Below are 27,055 nucleotides of genomic sequence, written 5' to 3'. Positions count from 1 at the left end.
ACGATCCCATGCATATCAAAACAAGTTCCGTTCCACACAAATGCCAGCACGTTTCGAAATTGCCGACGTCGGCGACGGCGACGACGACGACGACGACGCATCATAACAATAACAAAAGCCCGGCAAAGGCAGCAAAACAATTTGGTAAACGAAACAGTGCATAAAAAGCGGCTGCAGCAGCAGCAAAAACAAAAACAATCACTTACAACATACATATACGAGTACAGAAAGAAGTTGTTGCTGCAGTCGACGTTGACGTCGTCGTCGTCGTTGTTTTCGCTGCTGCAGCGCAGCATAAGCGCAGGGCAATCACAGCATCGCATCTTAGGGTGATCCCAAAAATAATGCCCAAAAGAAAATCTGTGTGCATGTAAATCAAATTCGAAATTTATTTGCTTAAGGGTTTAACATTTTTTGTGTAACACCAAAATCATTATTGTTTAATTTAATTATTTTACGATTTTAAATATACTTTTCAAATTTATTTAATATTATTATATTAATTCTTCTTAATAAATTCTAAAATTGTTCCATAAATGATTTTTAAATTTTATTATTATAAAAAAAATGTATACATTTTCCTTTAACTGTAATGCTTAGTTTAATGTAATTTAATGAATTCTTAACACTACAGTGAAAACTCGCTTAATGGAAACCTCTATTAGACAGGCATTCCTATTGGCCGAACATCAATTGTTTTTATCGTTTTAGCTTGAAATAATTTTGAACATCTTGTCCTTTCAAGCGAATTCTCACTGTGTATATATGAAAACTGGATTTTCATGATGTTGTAACCCAATGCTCGAATTGTTAAAGACACTTGCTAATAGCACTTTTGCCTTATAAAGTTCATTAAAAATGCTGCGATGCGTTGCTCTCGAATTTCCTCAATAAAAAGAACTGTTCGGAGCCACCCTAATGTTCTTGCTGCTGTTGCTGCTATTTACAATTACATAGCGCTGCCGTCGTGGCTGCTGCTGTTGCTTATGGTTGTTGTTGTTATTTTCTTCTTCCTGTTTCGCGCTCACACAAACAAAAACAAATACACACACACGCACATACACACATACAACGAAAACGGCACCACGTCACGTGCGCTCGCGCTCTCTGCTGCCGCTACTGCTGCTGCTGTTGCTGCTGCTTCTCTCGCGTACTGCGGCTTGACTGCACTGTGCGTTTTGCTTTTGTTGTTTTTGCGAATGCTGCTGCTGCTGCCGCTGCGGTCTCAGCACGCTGCGACTGCGACGCAGAGTGGCACTCAAAGTTAAAGCCAGCGACAGCGACTGGCACCAGCATTTAGTTTGCTTTTGCTTGTGTCATTGCAGTGTGTGTGCGGGTTGGAGCAGAAAGAAGAAGCAGAGTAATAATCTACAATAATAATAATCATAATAATATAAACCGAACCAAAGCAGAAATATAATTTAAAAAATTACAAAAAACAACAACAAACCAACATCCATCAACAACAACAACAACAACGAAAGCATTAAAACCTTGCAAAACGTTTTTTTTTTTCAAGTGTACGTACGTAAGTACGTGTGTGTGAGTGTGTGTTTATAAAGCTAAAATTATAAATTCTTCATAATATCAAATGGTAAATAGAAAAGCAACAAAATCATCATACATATATGTGTGTGTGTGTGTGTGCGTGTGTGTGTATATAGAATTGCATTACACTATGTACGTGTATATGCAATGTTCATAATGCATATCTGCACACATACACGCACGTACACACACACAGACAAACATTACATACATATACTATGTTAGAGCAATTTCGGTTCAAAGTGCAGGGCGCAGTGGCAGCGGCAGCGACGTCGACAGCAGTAACGAACTGTTTGCAAGCTTTTTGGCTTTGTTTTTAGCATGTGCCCTTTTCAGTGTGCGCATACATACAAACACACCTACTTGCATACATACTGTATGTAGATATCAGTAGGCATGTGTGTGTGCGCCTCTTCGTATAGTTTACTTGCACACACAACCGTCGGCGGTGGGGTGGGGCGGGGCGCAGCCATCATGCACAACAGGCACATTTTGTACATGACGCGCGTGCTTTTGCTTTTGCCTTGTTGTTTTTTTTTTCTTTTCGTTTTTCGATTTTGCTGCTCTCATATTTTGCGCTGCTCACTCACCTACACACACACACACACACAAATACATAAGCACACGCGCAAGCTCCCATCCATGCAGCTCTCACATTGGCGCGCGCTCTCACTTGCTGCGCTCTCTCTTGCGCTCTCGCTCTTTCGCTCACTCACTCTCTCTCAGCTTAGCTCAGCTCGCGGTTTGGCGCTGTTGGCAGTTTGTCAACGGTAAGTGTTGCCGCCTGGCATTTTTCATTATACGTTGTTTAGCCGTGCCGTGCGCGTCGTCGTCGCAGTCGCAGTCGCAGTAAACAGCAGCAGCAACAGCAGCAGACGACGTCAGTGTCCGTTGCGTCAGTAATAACAAAATAACTATTTCTTCTTTTTTTTTCTGTTTGTTCCTACCGTCGTAAAATTCCGCAACAAATGTGTGGCAAAAATGTATGTATTGCAAAAAAACAAAACTAATTCAATTGTATACGCAATTTCAAAAACAACTACAAAAAATAGTGATGAAAAAAAAACATATATAAAGCCAAATACAGCAATTTTCGGCTTCGTGGTTTAGCTTTTTTTTCGCTGTTCTCGCGCGTGTGTGTGAGTGGAGAGTGTGTGTGTGTAGCTGCGTGGCTCTGTGTTGAGTGCTTCTGTGTGTGTGCATGTGCATGTGAGTGTTTGACTGTGTGTTAACGTGAGCTTTTTTTTCTTGCCCATGCCACAAAGCGCGTGCCTTGGTTCATGCAGCTGTCATCTATCATTGTGTGTGTGTGTGTGTGTATTTTTTTGTTTTTAATAAATTCAATGTGTGCGTGGCTGACTAATGACCAACAAAAAAAAAAGATAGAAAAGAAGAACGAAAACAAACAACAATGCTATCAAGTTTTTCTATTATAAAAAGCTAAACAGTGCTGCCAATGTCGGCGAAATTCTCTCATTTCCCGAGCCTATAAAATATCCTTTATGCGACTCCCACACTCACACACATACACACAGTCAGTACATAATTGTGGTGTGCGCTCCTCTCTCTCTCTCTCGCTCTCTCTCTAGCTGCCAGACAATCGCTTAGCTATTTTTATATGCAGCCGCAGCAGCAGCACTAGAAACAACAACGATATCACACCAACAGCAAAAGCAAAAAGTAAAGCACCAGCTAATCGGTCTCTCTCTCTTTCTCTGTCGCGCTAACTGGTGCTCTCTTTTGGGGCTGCCAACGAACACGACACTCTTGTTCTTCATTTCAAAATTAGCAACAATAATAAAAACACACGTATACGAAACAACGACGACGACGACGTCAAAAGCAACGAGAAATGCAAAGAAAGTGCGCTCACATACATAAATTCATATTTATGTGTTGGTGTGCTCGCTGCTCGCTCTCACCCTCTCTCTTTTGGCACACACATGCATACATATACCACATCATCTGTGTATGCGTGAGCACAGGGCTCCAAGTTGAAATCTCTGATTGTTGTTGTTGTTGTTGCTGTTCGTGTGTTGTCTTTCTTTGTGTTTGTGTGCGAAACTAAACATGAAAGCGTTTAGCATCGTCAGAATTTTTTTTGTATCTCTCTGTTGCTTTCTTCGTTTTGCCTTTTGCGCTTTGCTGCCCATTTGTTGTTGTTCTGCTGCCTCTCTCTAGTGTCTTGTTTTGAAATTCACTTTCAACACATTTCATTTGACAGTCTCTGCGTTCTGCTTAAATGCAGTTTTGAGAAACTAAACTTTTAAGAGTTTTGTTTTTTTTTTTTTGTTGTTGTTACCCTAGTGTAGAAAGTCGAAAACTATATAAGTTACACATATTTACAGTAAACTAGCTTATACAAAGCAAATAGTAATAACAACTGTCGCTATATAAAGAACCCCACGTACACACATACACTCACACATGTGTAATTTGCATCTGTTGCGATAACAAGGTGGAAACTAGAGATGTGCACGTGACAATCTTACGTGCCATTTTACGATCGATTCCTCACTTTGTATTCGCTGTGTTTCTCTGATTCGTCATGCAAAAATGAGTGGAGAAGAGTGCAGAAGTTAAGTTAATGACGAAGTGATCGATTTGTCAGACAGTAACTAATGTTGGTCTGTTTATAAATTTGATTACAAGCTGTGAGAAATACTTTAAATATTGCATTAAAAAAATTAATGTCTTTGGTTTGATTTCTTTATTGAATACTTTTTTGTATACCCTAAAGTCACTTGCGTGGAATTTAATTTTCTTAATTCCGGTTATATATTTTCCATATTCTTCGTTTTACCAAATACATAGTTTGACGAGCATTTAGAAATAGTTATCAACTTAAACCTTTGCTGAACCAAATATCATAAAAAAAGATACCTTAGAGATACCTTGCAATTAACTAGTTTGTTATCATATAAATCCATCCACTTTTGTGCAGTATTTAAATTCATGCTAAAAGAGTGTTCTACAATAATTGAATAGTGTATAAATCGAGTGATCAATAGATCAACTATACGTGTTTATGAAGCAGTTTTGCTATAAGCTCTGTTTACTGTGACAATTCATTACTGGAATCTGATACGCCGTAACCTCGTTAAGTCGCTTCAAAATAATTTGAATTCGAGTAAAGCCGCCATCCCCCATCCAACACCCCCTTTATACAGCTGAAACTTTCCATAAAAGTTTCAACAATATTTCTACCGCACACTGACAAAAATGTGTCACATACTCTTTCGGTATTGTACATGAAAATATTGGGTTTCAACGCTCAAAATGTATCAAGTGACAATACGAGTATAGTAGAAGAGTCAATCGACATTTGACAGCTTTTGCTGAAGCTTTAAAGTGTCCGATGGATTAATCCGTTGTTGTCTTATGCTTGCGATTCTTAGGGTTATCTCTCTTGCACAAAATATTATTATTTTTGTATATACCATTACTTATTTAACCAATCTTAAATGAAATAAAATAATCTGCTAATATCTAATTGCGGACATTTTTATTTGTTTTTATATTGAGTGGAATGACGTTTAATCAGCCATTGAATGTCGCAACAATTTGTGTCTCATTAGGTCGAACCATTTTCGTTTCATTTGCATTGACTTTTAGTTCTCAGGCTTCTACGAACCATCCACATGCATAATTCCGGTTTCTCGGGGCACTCTTCGAAGTGCCTTATAAGGATATATGTATTTGAGTATTGAGTGGCATCTATAGACAACCCAGCGAGCAAGCAACCCCCCTGTCCAGAGTCAGGTATGGGCTGTTTCCGAAGGTTTCTTTCACACGATGCGCTCACCCCAAAAAGAGAAACAAAAATAAAAATAAAAGAAAATAAGCAGAAGCAGAAGCAGTAACAGAAGAAGGCGGTGAAGGAGAAGAAAGCCTGACGACAATGAGCTACATAAAGTATTGAGAATATGACGTGAGGCGTCCTAAGGTGTACGTTCGACCCTCTTGGCCCATCATAGGGTTGTTGTTATTATTATTCTTTTTGGCCGCAGGCTCGCACGACGAAGAAGTACTAGAAGCGAGAGTGTTGATAAGGGCAGAGTCAGAGTCACACATTGTGTGCTAGAGTAGCGTGGTGTTCTCTATTTATTGTTATTCAGACGAAAGTCACGTTTGCCAAAGCAGCCCTTAAAATGTCGTGAGCTTTTTTTTCATTTCTTTTTGATGCGGGTGGCGGGTTTTGTTCTTGTTGTTGTCACCTTTATGCTTTGCTCGATTTTGTTTTTCCCTTTTTTTTTTGGGGCAATTACTGCGAATTGTTTTCTATTTTAAGCGATTTGCATTTAAATATTTAATACAATTTGCCACGCGCAACTTTGTCAACCTAGCTCTCTCTCTCTCTCCTCGCCTCACACTCGCTCTCTAGACCGCTCTCTCTCGCGCCCTCTCTGTTGTGTGCGAAACGGAAAATGTCAACGTCGCACCCTGGAACCCAAGAGCAACAACAAAATTACATAGAAAACAGCAGAGCTTTGCTCCTTGGCAACCCTGAAGCGACGGCGACCGTCAAAGCGCCGTTTAATGTCAAGGCGAAACGCACTCTCTCTCTCTTCGTATGTGGAGCAACAGACGAAAAGAGCGAAAGAGTGTATGCATGTGTGTGTGGCTGTGAGAGAGTGCAACGCCTACGCGCGCCATCAGAAAGCTTCTTCAGCAATCTCTCAACTCCCTTGCAATCACACTCTCTTCACTCTTCTATTAGTTGCATTTGGTCGCTGTCTCACTCAGTCACTTTTTTGTTGTTGTTGGTTATTTTTGTATCCGGCAGCCGGCTCTGATGCAGCCAGGTGCCGACTGTCATGACCCTTGACCTCTTTATGAATTATGAACGGTTGCGGGCTGCTTATGACAATAATACAATGCAGCATTAGTCTTGTCACACACACACACACACAGGAACACACATGTACATCGAATACAGAATATAATAAGAGCAGCTGACGCAAACATCGAATTCGCGCACGCGCCAATGTTATTTTCATTGATAGGCAAGCGCAACGTTGGCGTCGACGTCGACATGTCGATGTCGATGTCGACAACGGCAGCAACTTGTTGGGGCTGTCCATTGCGCTCTCTTCTTGTTGTTGTTCTTGTGTGTGTGTGTAGTTTCTTTTGTATTTTGTGCTCGTGTTCTTTTTTGAGTTTGTATTTGTGTCGTCGTCGACGCCACGCAGCTGTGCACAATTAGCGCAAACTCAACAGCTGCCTCTGCCTCCGTCGCTGCCGCTGCCGCTAGTCGCAGTCGACGACTGGACTTACTTGCGAACAGGCGACAAAAGTGTTTTTTTAGTTAAGCAACATTTGCTTTTGTTTTTTTTTGGATAAGAATTCTAGTTTTGAAATATTTTTTGAGTGTTGAAACAGTAGAAACTCTTTAATTCGAATTCTCAACTTAAAAATTTCAAATATTGGAACTGAACTTGTTGAAGTAATTGTTGTGCATCTTTATATAATTAAAATGTTCGACTATAAGACACTTTATATAAAAAAAAATGCCTTGAAATGTGTATTGACAAAAATTAGATACTTAAAAACAATATGCTTCTAATTCTCAAGCATTCATCGTATGTGATAATGAAATGTCTAACATTTAACTAGAATTTTTCATGGACCTAATTACTTTGAAAACGATGAAATCATAAGCAGTATTATATAGGGGCTCATATCATAGTTTCTTCTGAGCTCGGGCTTATCAGAAAAAACTGTTTTCTGGTTATTTAGAATGTTTTTCTATTACTTAATTTTATTATATTAAAGTGACGCAAAAATATCTAAACTAAGATTGCAATAAAATTACATATTTAAGTATGAACAGACCTTAGATATATTTTTTTTATCGCTCTATTTTATAGACAAATTTAATGAAGATGTCAGCATATTGTATTTAATTTTGAAAGGTCTTATGGACTATATTTTTATATTATACATAAATTTCCTTTTTCTTTGTAATTTTTTAGAGTAATCAATTGTTAAACCGAGAATATTTATAGAAATAGAAGTAGGTAAACTTGGCGAGCATACTTCTATTCATTGCATTACTTCTCTTGGTTGCAATACTTTAAATTAGATTTGATGTTGAATTTAATCATTAATTTTTCACTTCCAGAAAATATGTCTTGTTCGTTTTTCTTTTAAAATAAATAAATATTTAAAAACTGGAACAAAAAACCACAATGTAATAGGGCAAAATTCTAATTGCTGTGGCTTAACTATATTTCGAGTGTGTCGAATAGTCGAATATACCCTTGCTTTATATATGTTACATATAAATGTACTGCACTTGACATACATGTAAATGAAGTGGACAAATTTGTTGGTTGTCGCTGTGCAAGTTTGCAAGTACATATTTGCTGTCGTCTCTCTCTGTGCGCTTTACTAATCAATTACTCTCTCTTCGTCTCGTTTTAGCATACATGTGTATTACGTGCATAAACAATCGGAAACAATCTCAATCAAAAAGCAAAAGCAATAATTGACAGCAATAACAACAACACAACTGCAAAAACTGCATCAATTACAAAAACAAAACAACTACAAAAACAACAACAACAAGTGTACGAAGAATAAGAAGAAGAAGCAGCATATAAGGAAGTGGAAGAAGAGTCGTAAAACGAAGCGCAAAGAAAAAGCAACCGAAAACAAAATTCAACTGCAAACGTGTCTCGACCCAAATCTTGTGTGTCTGACGCTCTCTCGATCGCTTCTCTCGCTCTCTTCGTGTGCGTGCGTGTGTGTGTGTGTGTGTGTGTGTGTGAGTGTGTGCGTGTGCGTAGGCGGCTATGTCACAGGGCGGCATTACATCGCTACTGATAGCTGCTCAATTCATTGAGCAGCAGGAAAAGCTTAAGCATGCTGTTGGGTTGCATTTTATCAATGATAGCAATAATGGCTACAACAGCAGCAGTAGCAGCATCAGCAGTGAAAGCATCGTCAACAACAACAACAACAGCGCAAGCCAACTCAACAGAAACAGCACGCCAGCAGCAGCAGCAGCGGCAGCAAACACAACATCAGCAACAACAACAACACCCGCCAACGTAAACGGCCATAACGGTCTGACTAACGGTACCGCTGCAGCGCTGAGTAACAGCGGCAGCAGCAGCAGCACCAATGGGCAGAGCAGTCCACGCAGTCAATTAGTTGTTACTCATGATTATGAGTATGTTGGCAACGGCATCACCACCACCAATGGACAATTGGAGTCAACGGGGGGACGTAGCAGCGAAGGTCGCGCCATTGTTTCGGGTGAGTTTCAAAAACAGAAAACAACGAAAAAGATACCAACAAAACACAACCTTACACAACACATTATCTTTAATTTGAAGTTTTCAATTTGAATTTGAAGCAACAAATCATTGCGAATATTTCGCACTTCGCACTTTATACTTCATACACTCGCTAGCTGTCTCGCTCACACGCAGTCGCAGTCGCAGTCTTCCTTTGCGCTGACCTTGTTTGTGACGTAGCATAACAATAACAATGCCAAACATTGCACTCTGCATAGGCTCGCACTGTACGCCACACTGGTGTCCAAAATAAATGAGCCTGCTCTCTCTCACTCGTTCTCTCTCTTTCGCTGTTCGCGCTCTTTGCTCTCTGAGCAGGTTGCACCAGCAGCAGGTACTATTATATTTTTAGCAGTGTTGCTGCTTGTTGTTGTTTTTCTTTCTTTTTTTTTGTCAGCTCAAGCCAGCCAAATTTGCATGTGCTAAATTTGCTGTCGACTTTTGTTGTTGTTGTTGTTATTATTATTATTACGCCTAATGACTGGAGTGCGGTGGGTGGGTTGTGTTGAGAGGGGGGTGCTCAGTGAAAACCCAGCGGTAATATTGTGTTTATACATATACACATATATTTTTTATACATTTCATTCGTCTTTGTAGCTTTTGCTGTGCTTATTTGGCTGCCACAAACAAGCACCAAGTCTCACACACATACATATATACAAAGAGCAGACGCACATGCATACGTATTCACACGCATACACATTGTAGACGTGTGTGTGTGTGTGTATGTATGTGTTTGCTATTACCATTTTGTCTTTGGCTTTTTGCACGTACGCTCGTACTTGTTGCTGTTGTTGTTTGGGGTCACGTCATGTCGCCGCCGCTCACTGCTGCTGGCTTGTTTGTGCGCTCTCCCGCTCTCACTTGCGCTCTCTTTCTCTCTCTCTCTCTTTGTTGTAGCCAGCCAAGCGCAACCATGAAAAACGACAGACAAATTAGTCATAGCACACACACACACATGTATACACATGCATACACAGCACAGCAACTCTGGTAAACAACACAAACAGACACACACACACACACACACATGCACAGAGAGCTCCCATTGTTTATGCGAGCCAGCCCCACGTGAGCGACGGCGTGCTAGAGTATGAGAGAGCCGAAATGAGAGGGAGAGACAGAGAGAAATGGTGTGCTGCGATTTCGACTGCTTTTGTGTGTTTGTTTTGTGTCTTTGCAAACACAATATGCAAACGGTGAGAGCGAGCGCACTTCTCTCTCTTCCTCACGTCGCGGCAGTGTAAAACAAAGTCAATGAACTTTGTACGCATTTTTTTGTTTGTGTGTGAGTGTGTGTTGTTTTGTTGCTTGTTTTTTTTGGACAGAGCCGTTCATATTTTTATTAGCGTCTGCCTTTCTTTTTATGTTTATTTTCTTCACACTTACAATTTATGTTGCTGTTGCTTTTATTGTTGTTGCATCGCTCGGTAATTTGGCGTTTGTAATATTTGGACAGCTGTCTTTGTCTGCGCGCCTCTCGCTCGCTCTCTCACTCGTTGTCCGTGTGCGTGTGTGTGTATGTTTATGTGTGCTTATTTGTAGCCAACGTGCGCTCAGCTGAGCTCAAAAGAAAACAACAACAATGCGGCAACTACAAATGTTATGCAACCAAAAGCAGCGCAGCTTTTGAGTGCACTGCATGAGTGTGTGTGTATGTGTGTGTGTGGGTGAGCTAGCGCATCAGTAAATACACAAGTGGGTGAGCCATAACTGTGTGCGTGTGGGTGTTAAACTTCTCTCCCACTCACTCTCATCGCCTGCAGCTTGTTAGTCTCTGTCGCTTTCTCGCTTCGACAATAAATCCTGGAATAAATATCGAAATCGATGCTTCCATTTCAATTGGAATATTCTTTTCGTGCGTTGTTTATGTAAATATCAAATGATGCGATACATTTAAATACATTTGTAAGCAGCGCTTCTTCTTCTTCTGCTTTGATGTCTGCTTTTTTGCAAGACTTCCGACAGGTTTATCATACTCAAGTTAAAGTTAAGTTATCTATAGTATGGATAAAAACAATGTGACTTTCTCAATAATAAATAACAACAATTATCAGTTATGTTGTAAAAGCAAACAAACTGCAGCAGCTGTTTATGCTTTGTTTACAATTGAGAAATGCCACAAAATATAATGACGAAATTGGTTTTTGTTTGAATACTAATTGAAACGTTGATAGAATAGATGAAAACTAAAATGTGGCATTAAAAGGAAGCAAGAAAAATATTTTTGCTATTGAAATTAGGAAAATTTCTTACGATATGGTTCATATTTCTGGATTATAGAATCGATGGATCATTAGAACTTAAATAACAATGTATAATTTACACAATAAGACATGTTCTTATTTAAATTAGTAGTATATCATCGTTATATTTAAATAAAGTTCTTACAAAACGAGTGTTGCACAAAAAATGTCCGTTTAAGGGGAGTTTGTTTACTAGAAGTGTTCGCTATGGGAGGTTTTATCTTAAGCATTCAATTCTAAGCCACAATAATAAATAAATAATAATAATCAGTTCGATTGTTCTGATATTTACAGTTCGATAGTTATTCCTTTAAATTTGCACTGCGATTTCAAATAGTTTCGATAGTTCCGATAGTTCACACTTTGTTAATTATCGCTTCCAATTTCCACTGCTATTTTAAGTAGATAGTTTCGATAGATCCGATATTCACAGTTCGATAGTTTTCGCTTTCAATTTCCACTGCTATTTAAATTAGTTTCGATAGTTCACAGTTCGATAGTTATCGCTTTAAATTTCCACCCCATTTTTTTCGATTCTTGTTGTTGGTTTTTTGCCTGTTGCCTAAAAGCACACAACACGAAAATATCGCTGTTGTTGTAACTGTGCAATATGCTAACTAATGCGTAGTGACAATATTGTTGTTGTGGTTGTTGTTGCCGTCATTGTCAATTTGCATTATTATGCATTTTGTCAGCTCGCATTGCCAACGATCGCAGTTGTTGAGCGCATTTGTTGTTTAGTCGCGCTCTAAAGCGGCCACAAGGCTCCCCACAAAACCACAACCCAAAAAAAAATACACGAAATATAGAATAGAATAATAAAATAGAAAAGAAAATATGTCACATCAACGTCACGAAGAGAACGACAACGACATCAACAACAACAACAACCACATCGATTATCTGTCAATACAACGCGAGCTGCTGACTGAGCTGCTGAGCGGCCTTAATACGCTGCAAACTTTATTGCTGGCACAGCAGCAACAACAGCAACAAACACAGCAAGCACCGGTGACGCAGCTGCAGTCGACGTCAGCAGCGGCGCCGCCCAAAAAGAAGTGGATATATCGACATTATCGTCTTGGTATGTACTCCATACATACACGCATGCATACATATGTATGTGTGTGTGTGTCTTGCATTTGGGCGGTGCTTTCGTCATTGCAGCCACGTGATACGCATACGCACGTGGCGATCGAATGCGCAGCAGCAGCGACGCCGGCTGCAGCAGAGAGAGAGCGCGTGAGAGAGCGCGCAAAAGAGAGTGCAAGAGAGCAAGTCCTAACAAAATGTGCAGCTTTCAAAGTTGTTGAGCCGTATGCGTTGTGAAAGAGTGAGAGAGCGTGAAAGCAAAGCGTCGTCGTGTCTTTTGTTGTGCATCTCCTCCAACTTTATGGGCTTTAAGTGTAACCGGCAGACGAGTTAATGTTAATGCGCAATGATTTAAACCTGATGAGATCTTGTTTCATCTGTGTTTATTTTGTGTCTGGGAAGCCGCAAAATTTGTTAAATTCCTCAACATTTTCAAATAGACTTCATAGTAATTGCACAATACTCATTAAAATGATTGAAAATTAGTTATTAAACCATTTGAAACTAGGGTGTAAAGAAATGTGGAAAATACTTGAAAATAGCATATTCAAAACTATCATATTTCTTTGGAGTTATAATTTTTAAATTTCCCTTTTTTAATTCGTATTTATTTTTATTACAATTTTAATTTTTTTAAATTGAGGCTTACAAAAATATGCCTTACATTGAAGATTTCAAACTTCAAACATAAAAAAATAATATTAAATTTCATAAAATTTTCGAATTACTTCAATTTTGAACAACAAAATTGTTTAAACATCATATAGTATTATAGTCATATTATATTGAATTTATTATTATTTTCATAAAAACTTTGTGTAGTTATATCATTACTTTACATTTTATAAATTCAGTACTTAAATTTTTAATAACGATTAATATGATGGTAATTTTCTTACAAATTTCGCTACCATTAGCAAATTTTTTTGGTATAGGTTTCCATATGATTTATGCATTTCAGCCAAATTTCATTTCCAAATATTTAAATTAAAGATTGAACTTAATTTTCGAAAACCTAACGAAGGTTGTCAAATCTTTTTTTTTGGGATTCTACCCCAAATACTTTTAGAATGAAAATTGGGAATGAGGAAACCGAGCAAGTTAAGAATAATAAACCAATTTTGATGAGTCCTGTTATACAGTGGAATTAATAAGTTTAAATATTGAATTAGAATACTACTACTATTGAATGCATTTGGGAGGTCAAAAGTTAATTCAAATGAAATTCATTTGTATTCATAAACTTTAAAAACTCGCCTTGTTGTTATTGTTGTTCTATTTTGCATAAGCTTGTTGTTTGTTAATTGTGCTTTTGCTGTAATTCATTTGTGGAAAGTTTGATTTTTCCATTGCCATTATCCATTTATCATGCCACATGCCACCCATTTTTTTTATTTTTCGTTATTATTTTTCTATTCTATGCTATTTTTCCAACCTTTTTTTCTTTACGTTTATTTATTTATTTTGTTCTTTGTTTTCTTTTTTTATTTGTTTTGTTTTAGAGGATGAAAATTCCTCGTCAAACTTGAACTCCCAACTCCAACTCCTTCTCCCTACCATCACAACAACAACAACAACAAGTAGCCAGAGCAACACCAACAGCGGCAGCAGCAGCAGCAACAACAACAACAACAGCTGCCACAAAGTTGGCGGGTCGCTTTGATGGCTCCGCTTTTGTGGTGCTTGCACCTGGAACAGGAACGAGATCGGGTTCGGGGTCAGTTGCTGCTGTGGCTGCAACACCTTCGACTTTGACTTCGACTCCTGTTCAGGTGCAACAACAGCAACAGCAACCGATGGCGGCAACGCTGAAGCATAAGTGGGCCACCACGGCGACGGCTGCCGCCTCTGAGTTACCGCGCAAGTATTTCATGCTAGACGCCAAAGGCGCCTTTGCCACAGCCAACGCAAACGCAACGGCAACAGCCACAGCAAATGCAACCGCAACTGCAACCACAACGTCAGCAACGCCAGCAGCGGCGGCAGCAACAGCAGCGTCTGCACTTTCAACAACGAGCTTGATCGGTTTGGCAAATTTCCCGCGCCAAGTGATCGTACACAAGTCACAAATACCACTCACTCCACCCCCGGTGGCCACCCGCAAGGTGGTCGAGCCAGCCAGAATTCGATCGTACTCAATGTCCTCCCATAAACTTTCAGCACAAACGCAGAGTGTGCTCATCGGAGGATCGGAGGATGCGCACATGAGCTTTGTCGGCTCAGCCTCTGCTCGCAGCGCCAACAGCGCCAACTCTGCCGCCTATCGACAGATACTCAATGCCCAGCAGCAGCAGCAACAGGCGGCAGCAGCAGCGGCAGCAGTCTCCTCATCGGCGCCAGTCACCGGATCTCAGCTGACCGCCCACGGTGGACGCCGACGAACCATCAGCTCCAATAGCAATGGGTAAGCAATAACAGTAATTGTAACAGACATATTTAAGGCAACAGTAGCTGAAATATTCTTAGATTGTGACAGAAAAATAACAGTATCTTTAACAGAATTATTTACAGTAACAGCAATAGCAACATAAATACACACAGTAGCATTAACAGAAATATGCACAGTAACAGTAACATACGGCAACAGTAGCAGAAATATTCAAAGAAACATTTACAGTTCAGAAGTAACAGAAAACACAACAGCATCTGTAACAGAATTGCACACAGTAACATTAACAGAAATTGACACATTAACATTAGCAGGCATATTTACGGCAACAGTATCAGAAATATTCTTAGATAGTAACAGAAAAATAGCAGTATCTTTAACAGAATTATTGTCAGTAACACCAATATTTACAGTAACAGAAATAAAAACAGCAACTGTAACAGACATATTTAAGGCAATAGCATAAATATTCACAGAAAATAACAGTTAAATAAGAGTAATAAAAGGAAACATTTATAGTGCCGCAATATTTACAGTAACAGAAATTACAACTGCATCAGTAACAGAAAAATTAGCATTAACAGTGACTGAAATATGCATAGAGAGTGACAGAAAAATAACGGTAGCTTTAACATACATTTTTACAGTAACAAAAATAATAACAGTACCTGTATCAAATAGTACAAATATTTACAGCTACAGGTGCAGAAATATTCTTTGACAATAACAGTATTTTTAAAAGAAATAAATAACAACTGTAACAAAAATATATACATAAACAGAAATAATAACAGCAACTTTAACTGAAATATGTATAGTAATAGGGATAGAAATATTTACTGTAACAGTAACATGAATAGGGTAAAAGGGTTGTTGATAATTTATTACATTTTTTATATAGCATACTGAATATTTAGCATTTTGTCCAATTGAAACTTTATCGAAAGTAGGAAGAATTAAAGAAACTCTCTGAATGCCAAATTTAACGAAAGTATAAAGAATTTTATAGATAAGAACGCATAACTTATTTAGCCTTAAAGAACTGCTCAAATTAAATAATACATTTTAAAGATTATATTTTGATTCTTATGTTAGTTTTTTTTTATAGAAAAAGAAAAACAATTTTAGCGTTTTCTAAATTTCTTAACTGTATTACTTCGAAGTTTTAGGATTCTGTTTGTATTGTAAATAAAATAGGTAACTTTCCTTTGATTCTTCAATAAGCTGTAGGATTTATTCGTATTATATTAATTTTTTATCATGCGTTCTCTATTGATTCTTAACGTTTTTGTTGATCTTAGGGCTGGCACGCGCGATATGCACAACAAGCTGGAAAAGAATCGACGATTCCATCTCAAGTGTTGCTACGAAGTGCTAAAGAACGAGCTGCCGCTCAAGGATGAGGATCGCAAGAAGACATCAAATTTGACAATACTCGACAAGGCGCACAAATATGTCAAGGTAAGTGCAATTATTATTATGCTATGTTCTCTAGCAGATTATCTAATCTTATCTTCTCTTCTCTGCACTCTCTTTAGCAACTGTCAAAGTCCGCTAGTGATCAGGAGGCGCAAATCGAGCAGCTTGCCAAGCAAAAGATTGAGCTACAGAAGCGTCTAAACAGCCTGAGACGTCCGGCGGATTCCCAGAGCATTCCACAGAACGATAAAGGTGAGGGGAAATGCGAGAAGTGAAGCTCAGGCTCAGCTCAGCTCAGTTCAGCTGCAATTCAAATGAACTACAGAACTACTTGTGCAACCATGAAAAGCACAGAGCTCATAGCACATTTGCATGGATCGATATTGCGATGATGTGGAAAAGTAGATCAAGTTGTGCATATCATTTCGATTCGCAATGACGACCTTCAGCTTATGCAATTCCCCTTCCCCCAATTGATATCGATTATCAAATTTTTAACTCTAACTCTCTCTCTCTTTCTCGGCTTGTCTCTTTCGCACTCTGTTGCTGTCGTGTTAAAGATGAGGCCGTTTGCCTGGCGACCACAGCAACAACATCAGCATCGTTATCGCCAGCATCGGGATCGGGATCAGCTGGAGGACGCAATGCAGCGCCGCCAATACTGTTCGATGGCACCACCGCGACCGTTTGTGCCACCGGTGTAAGTTCACATGCTCACTTTACTTTTGTAGTTGCAGCAATAACAAATACGCAAGTTCAACTCGGCCATTTCTACCATCAGAGATTTGTGCAGAACTGTATCTCGCTTAGCGGCCACTTTGTTTTATTCAGTTATCGGCAACATTTAGTGGCAACAATTTTGAGATCCGCAAGTTCAACTCGGCCATTTCTACCATCAGAGATTTTTATACAACTACATCTCACTTAGCGGCCGCTTTGTTTCATTCAGTTATCGATTATCGGTCACATTTAGTGGCAACAATTTTACATAATATGTACAGAAATAAGAGTTTCTAAATACGCAAGTTCAACTCAGCCATTTCTAGCATTAGAGATTTGTACATAACTACATCTCGCTTAGCGGCCACTTTGTTTCATTCAGTTATCGATTATCGGCCACATTAAATGGCAACAATTTGACATAATACAGAAATAACAATTTTGAGATCCACAAGTTCATCCCACCCAATTCTAACATCAGAGATTTGTACAGAACTACATCTCACTTAGCGGCCACTTTGTTTCATTCAGCTATCAGTTAATTACCACATTTAGTGGCAACAATTTTTAAATACGCAAGTTCAACTCGGCCTTTTCTGTCATTAATCATATTTATAGAACTAAATCTCGCTTAGTGGCCACTCAGTCATCAGTTATCGGCCACAAAACAACTGAACAAAAAGTCTAGCTTAGCATTTCGTTTTCTGTTCAATCAGTATACTACAACAATACCACTTTGAATACCAAACACAAACAAAATCGATTTCTTTACGATGCATTAGTTTCATCTTTATCGATATAATTATATTGTTATATTTAAATACTAAAAGAAATACCCATTAGAACATCTAAAATAGATTTCTTCACGAAACATTATTTCTTATCTAGGATTTACTTGGTTCTTTTTGGATAAAAAATATACTTTTAGAATCAATTCTTTATAGCAACAATACTACATGAATACCGCTTTCTTTCTCCATCAAACTGTCAATTTTCGTAGCAGTAACAGAAATAATAACAGTAACAGTAAAAGAAATATGTAGCGTCACAGAAAAATTACAGTAACTTTAACAGAAACATTTTCAGCAAGATTAACAACAAGATTTACAGTAACATAAATATTAACAGCCAGTGTAACAGAAATATTTACAGTAACAGTGGCAGAAATATGCACAGAGAGTAACAGAAAAATAGCAGTAACTAAGTTTTATATTAGTTTAATTACTGACATCGTTGAACTTGCGTATTTAAAGATTGCGATGGCAACTGTTGCTGCTGCAGCTGCAGCTAATCGAATCTCGTCTATTGATTGAATCAACAATTAATCATGCTCTCTCTTTCATATTCGCCGCACTCCTCTCGCTGTCTCTGTCTGCGCTGTGCAGCTTCAGACTGGTGTGCCCACAACGACCATGTCATCTGTGATAAGCAAGAGCAACGCCAGCAAGCACAACACCAACACGAATGGCAACGGCAACAGCAACAGCATCAACAGCAATGCCGCCGTCAGTTATCAATTGAATCCCGCCGCCGCCGCCGCTGCAGCTGTTACAATTGGCGCACTGAAGAACAGCAAATCGAACGGCAGCATTAGCAACAGCAACATCAACAATGTTACCTCCGCTGCAGTCAGCTATTCACAGAATCAAAGTCCCGCCACAGTTGTTGCCATGGGTCTGCTCAAGAATAGCAGCAGCCTTTTGACCAGCAACAACCACAGCAGCAGCAACCACAGCAGTAACAGCAGCAGCAATGGCTCACCGATAGCAACGTCCACATCGCAGCAGAGCAGCCCGGCTGGCAGTCCAAATGTGGTTGTTGGTGCCACCAACAACAACAACACCACATTGATGACGACGACACGTGGATCGCCAACGCCATCGACGCCATCGCCATCACCAAGCTCGTCGTCGAGCGGCGTCTCCTCATCGGCCTCCTTCATTGGCTCCTCATCGTCGTCATCATCGTCGTCATCGTCGTCGTCATCATCATCGTCATCGTCCAGCTCATCATCGTCATTGTCGTCGTCCTCGTCGGCGGGCTCATCGCCACCCACACACACACAATCGGCGACAACGACGACGACGACGCACTTGCTGGGCGCCACACGTAGCGCGAACATCAAGTTCCATGCCAGCGGCGCAGGCGGTGCCCTCAACGGTGGCGCCACCATTGTCACGGCGACAGCACCAAGTGCTGCAACAGTTGCAGCCGCAAATGGTAAGTCAAGCTCTTGAATGGCTAATACTACTGCGATTACAACTTATATACAAAATTATAGTAGATTCCGTAAATGCTAAGAGGCAGACAAAAAAACGATTGATAAACAACAAACAATTTAGAAAGATACAGTCGAAAGATAAAACTCAATAAAAGAAAAACAGTGTGGTATTATTCTTAAATTATACCGCATAGATATACTAAAAATACTTTTAAAAAAAATACAATAATAATATACCAACAAATACACTAATTTCTGATGAATTGATAGTGAAGATAAAGTTCAATAAAAGAAAAACAGTGCGGTATTACTGCTAAAATATACCGAATTGATATACTAAAAATACTAAAGTGTATATTTAGTATTGGTGTATTGAACTATTATTACATTGAAAATATACCAAAGTAAAGATAAAGCTCAATAAAAACAAAACACTGCGGTATTATTCTTAGAATATACTGAATTAATATACTAAACAAATTAAAAATACTAAAATTTATATTTGGTATATCAATATATTATCACATTCGAAATATACAAAAAAATTAATGGATAGAAAAGATAAAGCTCAAAAATAAAATAGACCGGTATTATTCTTAAAAGATCAAATTAATATACTGAACAAAGACTAAACATACTAAAGTTTATATTTGGTATATTAATATATTCGTGTATTCAAAATATACCAAAGAGTACGCAAATTCCTGATGGATTGATAGTAAAGATAAAGCTCAATAAAAGCAAAACAGTGCGGTATTAATCTTAAAATATACCGAATTAATATATTGAAGAAAATACTAAATTATAATAAAGTTTTTATTTGGTCTCTTAAATTATTTTACTATTATTAGAAGTCAGGTTTACTATTATGTATTTTGAAGCTTTAGTTGAAATACTTGAAATATCAATAAAAGAAGTTTTTATTAGAATAGTAAAGCAGAACCATTCAGAGTTAATTTTTTAAATATTTTTAAATTAAAGCGTATATTGGGTATACATATATATGCGGAATGTTTTCAGTATTTTGCAGTATATTAATTTAGTATATTTTAAGAAAAATATCGCATTGTAAAGAAGCAAGTATCTTTCTTTTTTTTGCTTTATAAATTTCTTAAACTGCAGGAATCCATGCAAGCAAAAAAGTTTTCTATTTATTTGAGTAAAAAACATTTTCTGTGATAATATTCAAATATTTTGTATTAACCCTCTAGTGCCCAGGACCGCCTCTAGACGGGTAATGATAAAACTACCGTTATTTTATTCTTTTCATTCCTTTTGACTCGGTTTTGCGTTTTTTCTAATTCGGGGAAGACCAAAAATTAAGTTGGCTGCGTTTGGTATACATACTAGAGCTTGCGCAAGCTGCTGTATTAATTTGAAGTAGAAAATTTGTGCAACTCGGACGAAGTAATTATTTTGTAAGAAGTGCATGATGTAAATATTTTTTTAAAATATTATAAATAGTTTGCTGCTGGAAAAAAAATTGTACCGTGTTGCTGATTGTCTCAAGGACGCAAAAAACGCAACCCACACTAAAAATAAGTTTTCGTTAGCTTTTTGTTGCATTTATAAAGTAGCCCGTCTAGAGGCGGTCTTGGGACAATTCGGGAAAAAAATTTATGAGGTAAGTTTGAAAGGGAAACAATCTATGACATATTTAAGTACAAATAATTGCTTCAGTAGACATGGAACGACGACAAGTGAATAAGCTATTAGCTCTTTCCGACGTGGAGATTGAAAAATTTTAAAATTCTATTGATTTTGATATTGATACGGATGGAGAAGAAGAGTTGGAGGACGATTTGACTAATGATGTTTTGCGAGGCAGCACTTCCTGTCAATGAGGAAGATAAAGAAGCGATTGAAAGAGTGCTACATATGTCGGATTCTTTGTTGGCGAGAGAGATTTGTGTAACTTCACGCGGAAGTCCTACTCCTTTTGCAAAATTGTTGTCACCCTCAAGTTCGATTGCGTCCAATTCACCTCAAGCACAGAAACGCAAACGTAAAGCGCCTGCTGAGCATAATACTGCTCATGTTAAAGAAAGCACAATAGTTGAATGTGGATCTGTTTTGAAAAGATGTTGTGGCGCCAAAAGAACCTAGTCATGGATAAATCTGCAATATCCAGTAATGAGCCTGACCTCGGAGAACTTAAAAATCTGGATACGCCATTCAAGTGTTTTCAATTTTTTTTGAATGATACTATTATTGAACATATCACCTAGCAAACAAATTTGTATGCTACCCAAAAGGATGTCAATACCTGTTTTCCACAACAAATTTAGAAATTCGTCAATTTATTGGCATTCTATTTTTGATGTCAGTTTTTCGCTACCCAAATGTTCGTTCATATTGGGGGGAGTACGCATTTGGAACAATACAAAACACAATGTCAAGAAATCGCTTTGAAAAAATACGAGGAAATTTGCATTTTAATGATAACAGTAAGTTGCCCTCCAAGGATTCTGCCGACCGCGATCCTTTATACAAAATACGGCCGCTCGTGAATCATTTCAATGACAAGTTTCAATTAGTTCCGATGCGCCAACGCTTATCTGTGGATGAACAAATGTGTGCAACGAAGATGAAGACCTTTCTTAGAGTGAAATTCTTCAATTTGTGTGATTATTCTGGCTTTTGCTATAATTTCGAGATATATTGTGGAGCAGGTGACAACGTTGTTCAAACAGGCTCCCCAGATCTTGGTGCGGCAGCAAATGTAGTTGTTCGTTTGACTCGAAATGTTCCGGATTTCAAAAATTAGATAATCTACTTTGACAATTATTATACTTCGTTGCCGCTTCTTGTATATCTCAAGTCCCGGGGAATATTTTCTTTGGGAACTATTCGCTCGAATCGCATTCCAAATTGTAAGCTGCCAACTGATAGCGACCTCAAAAACTTCCGAAACTCAAATTGTCTGCCGTAAATGTAATATAAACCTGTGCTTTTCCCAGAAAAAAAAAAACTGTTTCTATGATTTTCATCACAAATAAGTAAACGAACTTTTTGTACACAAATATTTGAAGCTTTGTGAATTTAAGTAACTTTAGTTTTAATTGTTATTTTATTTGTTTTTGGTGCTCATCTTAATATCATTTATAATAAAACATATGAACAAAAGAATTGATTACCTAATTTTTTGTTGGCCTAGCTTCCCAAAGCCGCCTCTAGGCGGTCCAAGGTTATAGTCATATAAAACTCGATCCGAGCAAAAATAAATTTTTTTTTAAAACAAACATTCACTTTTGATAAATACTGAATCCAAAAATAATTTTTTTTTTGGAAAAGAAAATTTGGGCACTAGAGGGTTAAGATCTGACTACTTTTGATTTGTTTTTAGCAAATTTCATTAAAGTTGTTTAGCTTTAGTTAGATACATAAATTGAAATACTAAATTAATCGATTGTTGTCTTTTATGTTTAAAGCGCATTCCGCTGGATTCCATCAGGCGGACAAGGATCGTAATTACAATTTCTTGATACGCAGCGGTACGGCGGCACAGTAGAGGCAACAGCAATGGAAACAGCAGCAACAACAACAACAAGAATTGTAACTAAAACAACAACAAAAAAGAAAAAAACAACAACTGAATTGTGTGCAACAGCTCCCACCTTAAACAACAAAAGCAACAACAACAACAACAACAAGAAAACAGAGCAAGAAGCAAACTTGTTCTCAACTCTCTATCTCTATCTCTCTCTCTCTCTATCTTCTATGTTTCTTCGATTTCTGTCATTTAACAAACAACAACAATCGCACACAGCAACAACAACAGTAAACAACAACAACAACAACAAAACATAACAGTTCCGCCCAACATTTAAGCATCGATTTTGAAAATCAAAAAAAAAAAAAAAAAAAAAAAAAAAAAGAAAAGAGAAGAAAGTAATGAAATACATATTTAAACAAGAAGAAAACTAAAAAGAAAACAAAAAACACAAAACAAAACAAAAGGAATTATTTTTAATAAATAATTTTATACACTAGAACAACAACAACAACAAATACCAGAACAGCAGCAGCAACAACAGCAACAACAACAATAGCATCACACACACACAACTCAACACACACATACACACACATGTAAAGTATAAGCGCCTATTCTATGAAATATATGTATGAAAACTCTATATATATACAACTCACATTTGTATGTGTAGCTCACATTGAATTTATCCACACAATTACAAACACACACACACATGGACACAAACAACACTAACAACAACAACTTCAACAATAACTACTTTTAGAACTTAGTGTAAATTATTGTCGGAAATGAAATGAAAAGAAATGTGAAAAGATGAAAAGAAATCGCGCTGTTGTAACAGAAACCACCAAAATGGGTAACGCTTTATGAAAACTGCATGCATATGCTATATATACTAAAATATACTATATATAGATATACTATACTTGCACAACTATGTGGTATATACTTAATATATATATCTTATGTGTGTGTGTAGTACTTTATATATATATATACATATATATAAACTTAAAGAACAATCCAATCGAATTATCTTCATTTTTTTTTTTTTTTTTTTTTTTTTTTTGGCAAATTGATGTGACAAACCGAACCTAAAGACATATTTATACATATAACATATAATATTGTGAAAGTGTAAGAAATTTGTAAGAGTGTGTGTGTGTGTGTGTGAGAGAGTGAATCTGATATAGTTCTATATACTCTATGACCAACAAACAAGAGCGAAGAGCAAAAATAATGTTATACCAAAAATTGGTTTATTCTTTAGTTTCCTCACTTCTGCTCCCTTGCCAGAGTTTAACTACTACTAAATGTGTGTGTGTGTGTGTGAGTGTATGTGTGTGTGTAGTTGTAGTTGTAATAACTTCCCCCCCTCCTTGAATGCAATGTAAAACCGATGTTGACATGATGTACTCAATGTGTATACCCTTAATCAGCCATTATAGATGTGTATGTATGTATGTGTGTATGTGGATGTATGCATGTAGTTGTGTAGTAGTGATGTAGCCAAGATTACATACATACTCTTTTAGTACATACAATTGAATGTCTCTTAGAACAAGCTAAAAAACATAGAAAGCAAAACTTCTTTTTACTTCAATTTTCGATTGCATTTCTTTTGTTGTTGTCCAAGCATACATCACAAACAAAAAAGTTTACTTTTGATTTTTCAATTAAAAAACAAAATAAGAAAAACCACCTCGAAAGCAAACTTTGCTATAGGCGCTTTGCTTGCTTCCCACCCGATAGATAATAGCTGATAACTTCTTAGCCATAGCAAAATGATAAATGTAAATGAGTTTTCAAATGATTTTAGAGAGCATATCACAACCAAAATTACATAAAGAATTAGAGAAAACAATTGCAATTCAACTTTAACTTTCTTATTTATTTCATTTTCTACTTTAAACATTTGTCTTTTTCTTTTTTGGAGAGCAGAAAGCTGAACCTAACGCCTTAAGAGCTCTACGTCAAGTTATTAAAATTCGGAACCACAAAATATTGGAATATTTATATACAAAAAAAAAACAAAAGCGAGAAGAAAAAACAAAAAGAATATAGAAACTAGAAAAGAAAAAGGGAAAATATTAAAATATTATATGTATATGTATATATTATATATATTTATGTATAACTATGACAGACAGACAAAAACCGAAACAAAACAAAAAGAGATAGAGAAAGGGGAAAAATCAACTAAAAACTAACTAAATATTATATTTTGGAGCATTTTTTTCAAACGTGTGTGCGTCTGTGTGTGTGTGTGTGTGTGTATCTGTATATGTGTGCGCGTACGTTAGTACATAAAAAAAGTATTAAAAAAAAAAACAGAAATGAAAAAAATATAAGAACAATAATAGCAAAAACTGATTATCTAAATCCGAAGAAGTTAAGAATTTGCAACACAAAAAAAAAAAACAGACGGAGAAGAGTTGTATTTGGAAAAGAGAAAAACAAATAGAAAAAAAAAACAAAACAAAACTACAATTACGATAAAAAAAAAACAAATGAAAGTAGAAAAAGTAGAAAAAAAAAACATAAAACACAATAACAAAAACAATATAAAATGATGCAAAAAAAAACAAACCATAAACATATTAACAGAGCTGAGAAAATTGTGAATTTCTCTTTCATATTTTTGTGTAAATATTCTTTTGTTTCTCTGGCTTTTTAGTTTTGGCACAGGTAAAAATTAAATAACCCAATCTTAAGTTGTTCAAATATACTTATGTCCAAAAAAAAAAGCAACAAAAAATAAAATAAAAATTAAACAAACAAATCGCTGGCAAATTCAACAATTTCACCATAAATTAGTTTCTGAAGAAGCCAACACAAAAAAAGAAAACAAAACAAAAAAATACAAAAATTTATTTTCACACATTTTAAAGAAATAAAGAACAACAAGAAACAAAAAAAAAAAACAAGAAAAATACAACGCAGTTGGAATCTATTTTCAAAAAAGAATAACATCAATTTAGTGTCTAAGCCTAAATGTTTGTGTAAATGTTTTAAATGTACATGTAAAATGCTTAGCCATAAGTTCTAAAAAAAAAACAAAATCAAAATAAACACACACAACAACAACAAAAAAGAAAAAAATGATAAAAATCAATGTAAAAAATAATAACAAAAATTAAAATTACAAAAAAAAGAAAAGAAAAAAACAAACAACAGAATTAATAATTAATTTGTATCTAGTTTGTTCGTTTATGATATGAAGATCTGCATATTTATATGTTTGCTTATTAGTTAATTAATAATTGAATATATGTTTGATTTAAATTAATTAATGATATTTGTAAGTAGCCAAGTAATGAACATAATACTTTATTTTAGCTTTTACAATTATTCTATTCTGTTTTTCTTATAAATACGAAAACACATATATTTTTTTTTCTAATTTTTACTAAACGATTTCATTTTAGAAATGCTATTATTATTAATATTATTATTTTATTTACCTAATTTAAAGTTGAAAACAAATCGGGAGTATTGCAAATTATAAATGAATGAAAACAAAACAAAAAACAAACAAAAGGTTATATATTAATGGAAGAAGCAGACAAAAAAAAATAAATAAATCAATTTAAATAACAAAATTTGAAAAAGAAAAACACAAAAACAAACAAAAAACAAAACGAACATCTTTTAGCTGTAAATGTAACATATAATATTAATTTTAAATGCATAAACAATGAAAACAAAAATGCAAAAATGAGTATAAAACAAAAATATATATGAGAAATGATATATATATTCTATAAATGTGTAAAGAAAACAAAAATGCAAGAAAAAAAATAAAAAGTGATTTCAAAGCAAATGCAAATTGTTTAATTATTTACTTGAGCGGGTCACGTGGAAATAAATAAATTCCATCAATTCTACATAAGCTGCTTAGTAGCGCCATCTATGAGTCGCAGTCACAATCTCGACTTGAACTGGCGCAGCCTGAAAGTATGCTACAAAAATGTATTTGCTGCCACTATGAATTAGAAAACTGCTCCTAGCTCGGCCATATCCTGCCGGATTTCCAAAGGACACATATTGCTAGGATCACAAGGACCTTCTCTATCGATCTGCATCAAAAAAATATGGGGTCATCTTGGAATCCAACACTTGTAATTTTTTGATCCGGGGGCCAAAGAAATGATGCGAAAATTGACAATTGCAGGATATCTCGAGAACCACAAGGACGATTGGAATGTCCTTTGGCAGGATAATAGGCCTCATAAATACTCATCGTTTGACATATAGCTTGTCAGGATATGCAAGGACATTCACGAGTTATAGCTAATTTTTTCTATACAAAAAAGTCCTTTTATTTCGGCTCCTGTAAGGATTTTCGTCCTTGGAGTTGCGCCAATCGGCTTCTATTGATTAGAATTAAGTCAGTGCCAAAGGACATCCCGATCGTCCTTCAAATGACCGAGATACGGCGGAATTTTGCAATTTTTACCAATTTTCCTATGCCCTACCCTTTGAAAATTTTCAAGCAGAATTATTGGAAGCAATCTTAAAATCCTTGGATGCAAATCGTTAGTCCTGGTAACTCTCATTACAAAAAGGTATGTCCGTTCCAGATCCTTAAAGATTTGGGCGAGTTATGGCGTAAAA

General features: G+C 36.5%; 1 protein-coding gene across 2 annotated transcripts; it reads left to right on the top strand.

The window, feature by feature from the left end:
- The first annotated feature begins 1,335 nt into the window (after nucleotides 1-1,335).
- LOC133847762 (platelet binding protein GspB) lies at nucleotides 1,336-25,512 on the top strand. Of its 2 annotated transcripts, none has more exons than XM_062282970.1 (8): nucleotides 1,336-1,594; nucleotides 7,975-8,811; nucleotides 14,351-14,594; nucleotides 15,881-16,040; nucleotides 16,118-16,250; nucleotides 16,559-16,698; nucleotides 18,104-18,938; nucleotides 22,371-25,512. In XM_062282970.1, the coding sequence occupies exons 2-8, from the start codon at nucleotides 8,346-8,348 to the stop codon at nucleotides 22,448-22,450; spliced, it is 2,058 nt and encodes a 685-aa protein (XP_062138954.1). In that variant the 5' UTR covers nucleotides 1,336-1,594; nucleotides 7,975-8,345; the 3' UTR covers nucleotides 22,451-25,512. The 2 variants fall into 2 exon arrangements, with proteins under 2 accessions (XP_062138954.1, XP_062138955.1); XM_062282971.1 differs by lacking the exon at nucleotides 1,336-1,594 and adding an exon at nucleotides 2,370-2,531.
- The last annotated feature ends 1,543 nt before the right edge of the window (nucleotides 25,513-27,055 follow it).

Source organism: Drosophila sulfurigaster, chromosome X (assembly GCF_023558435.1).
Source record: "Drosophila sulfurigaster albostrigata strain 15112-1811.04 chromosome X, ASM2355843v2, whole genome shotgun sequence".
NCBI lineage: Eukaryota > Metazoa > Arthropoda > Insecta > Diptera > Drosophilidae > Drosophila > Drosophila sulfurigaster.
The sequence above is the reverse complement of the archived record's forward strand: the minus strand, read 5'-3'. Positions and strand labels throughout refer to the sequence as shown.

Coding starts and splice junctions, on each gene's coding strand:
- LOC133847762 (XM_062282970.1), top strand. CDS start 8,346: ATGTCACAGGGCGGCATTACATCGCTACTGATAGCTGCTCAATTCATT. Junction 16,041..16,117: donor AGGCGCACAAATATGTCAAG/GTAAGTGCAATT, acceptor CACTCTCTTTAG/CAACTGTCAAAGTCCGCTAG. Junction 16,251..16,558: donor CATTCCACAGAACGATAAAG/GTGAGGGGAAAT, acceptor GTCGTGTTAAAG/ATGAGGCCGTTTGCCTGGCG.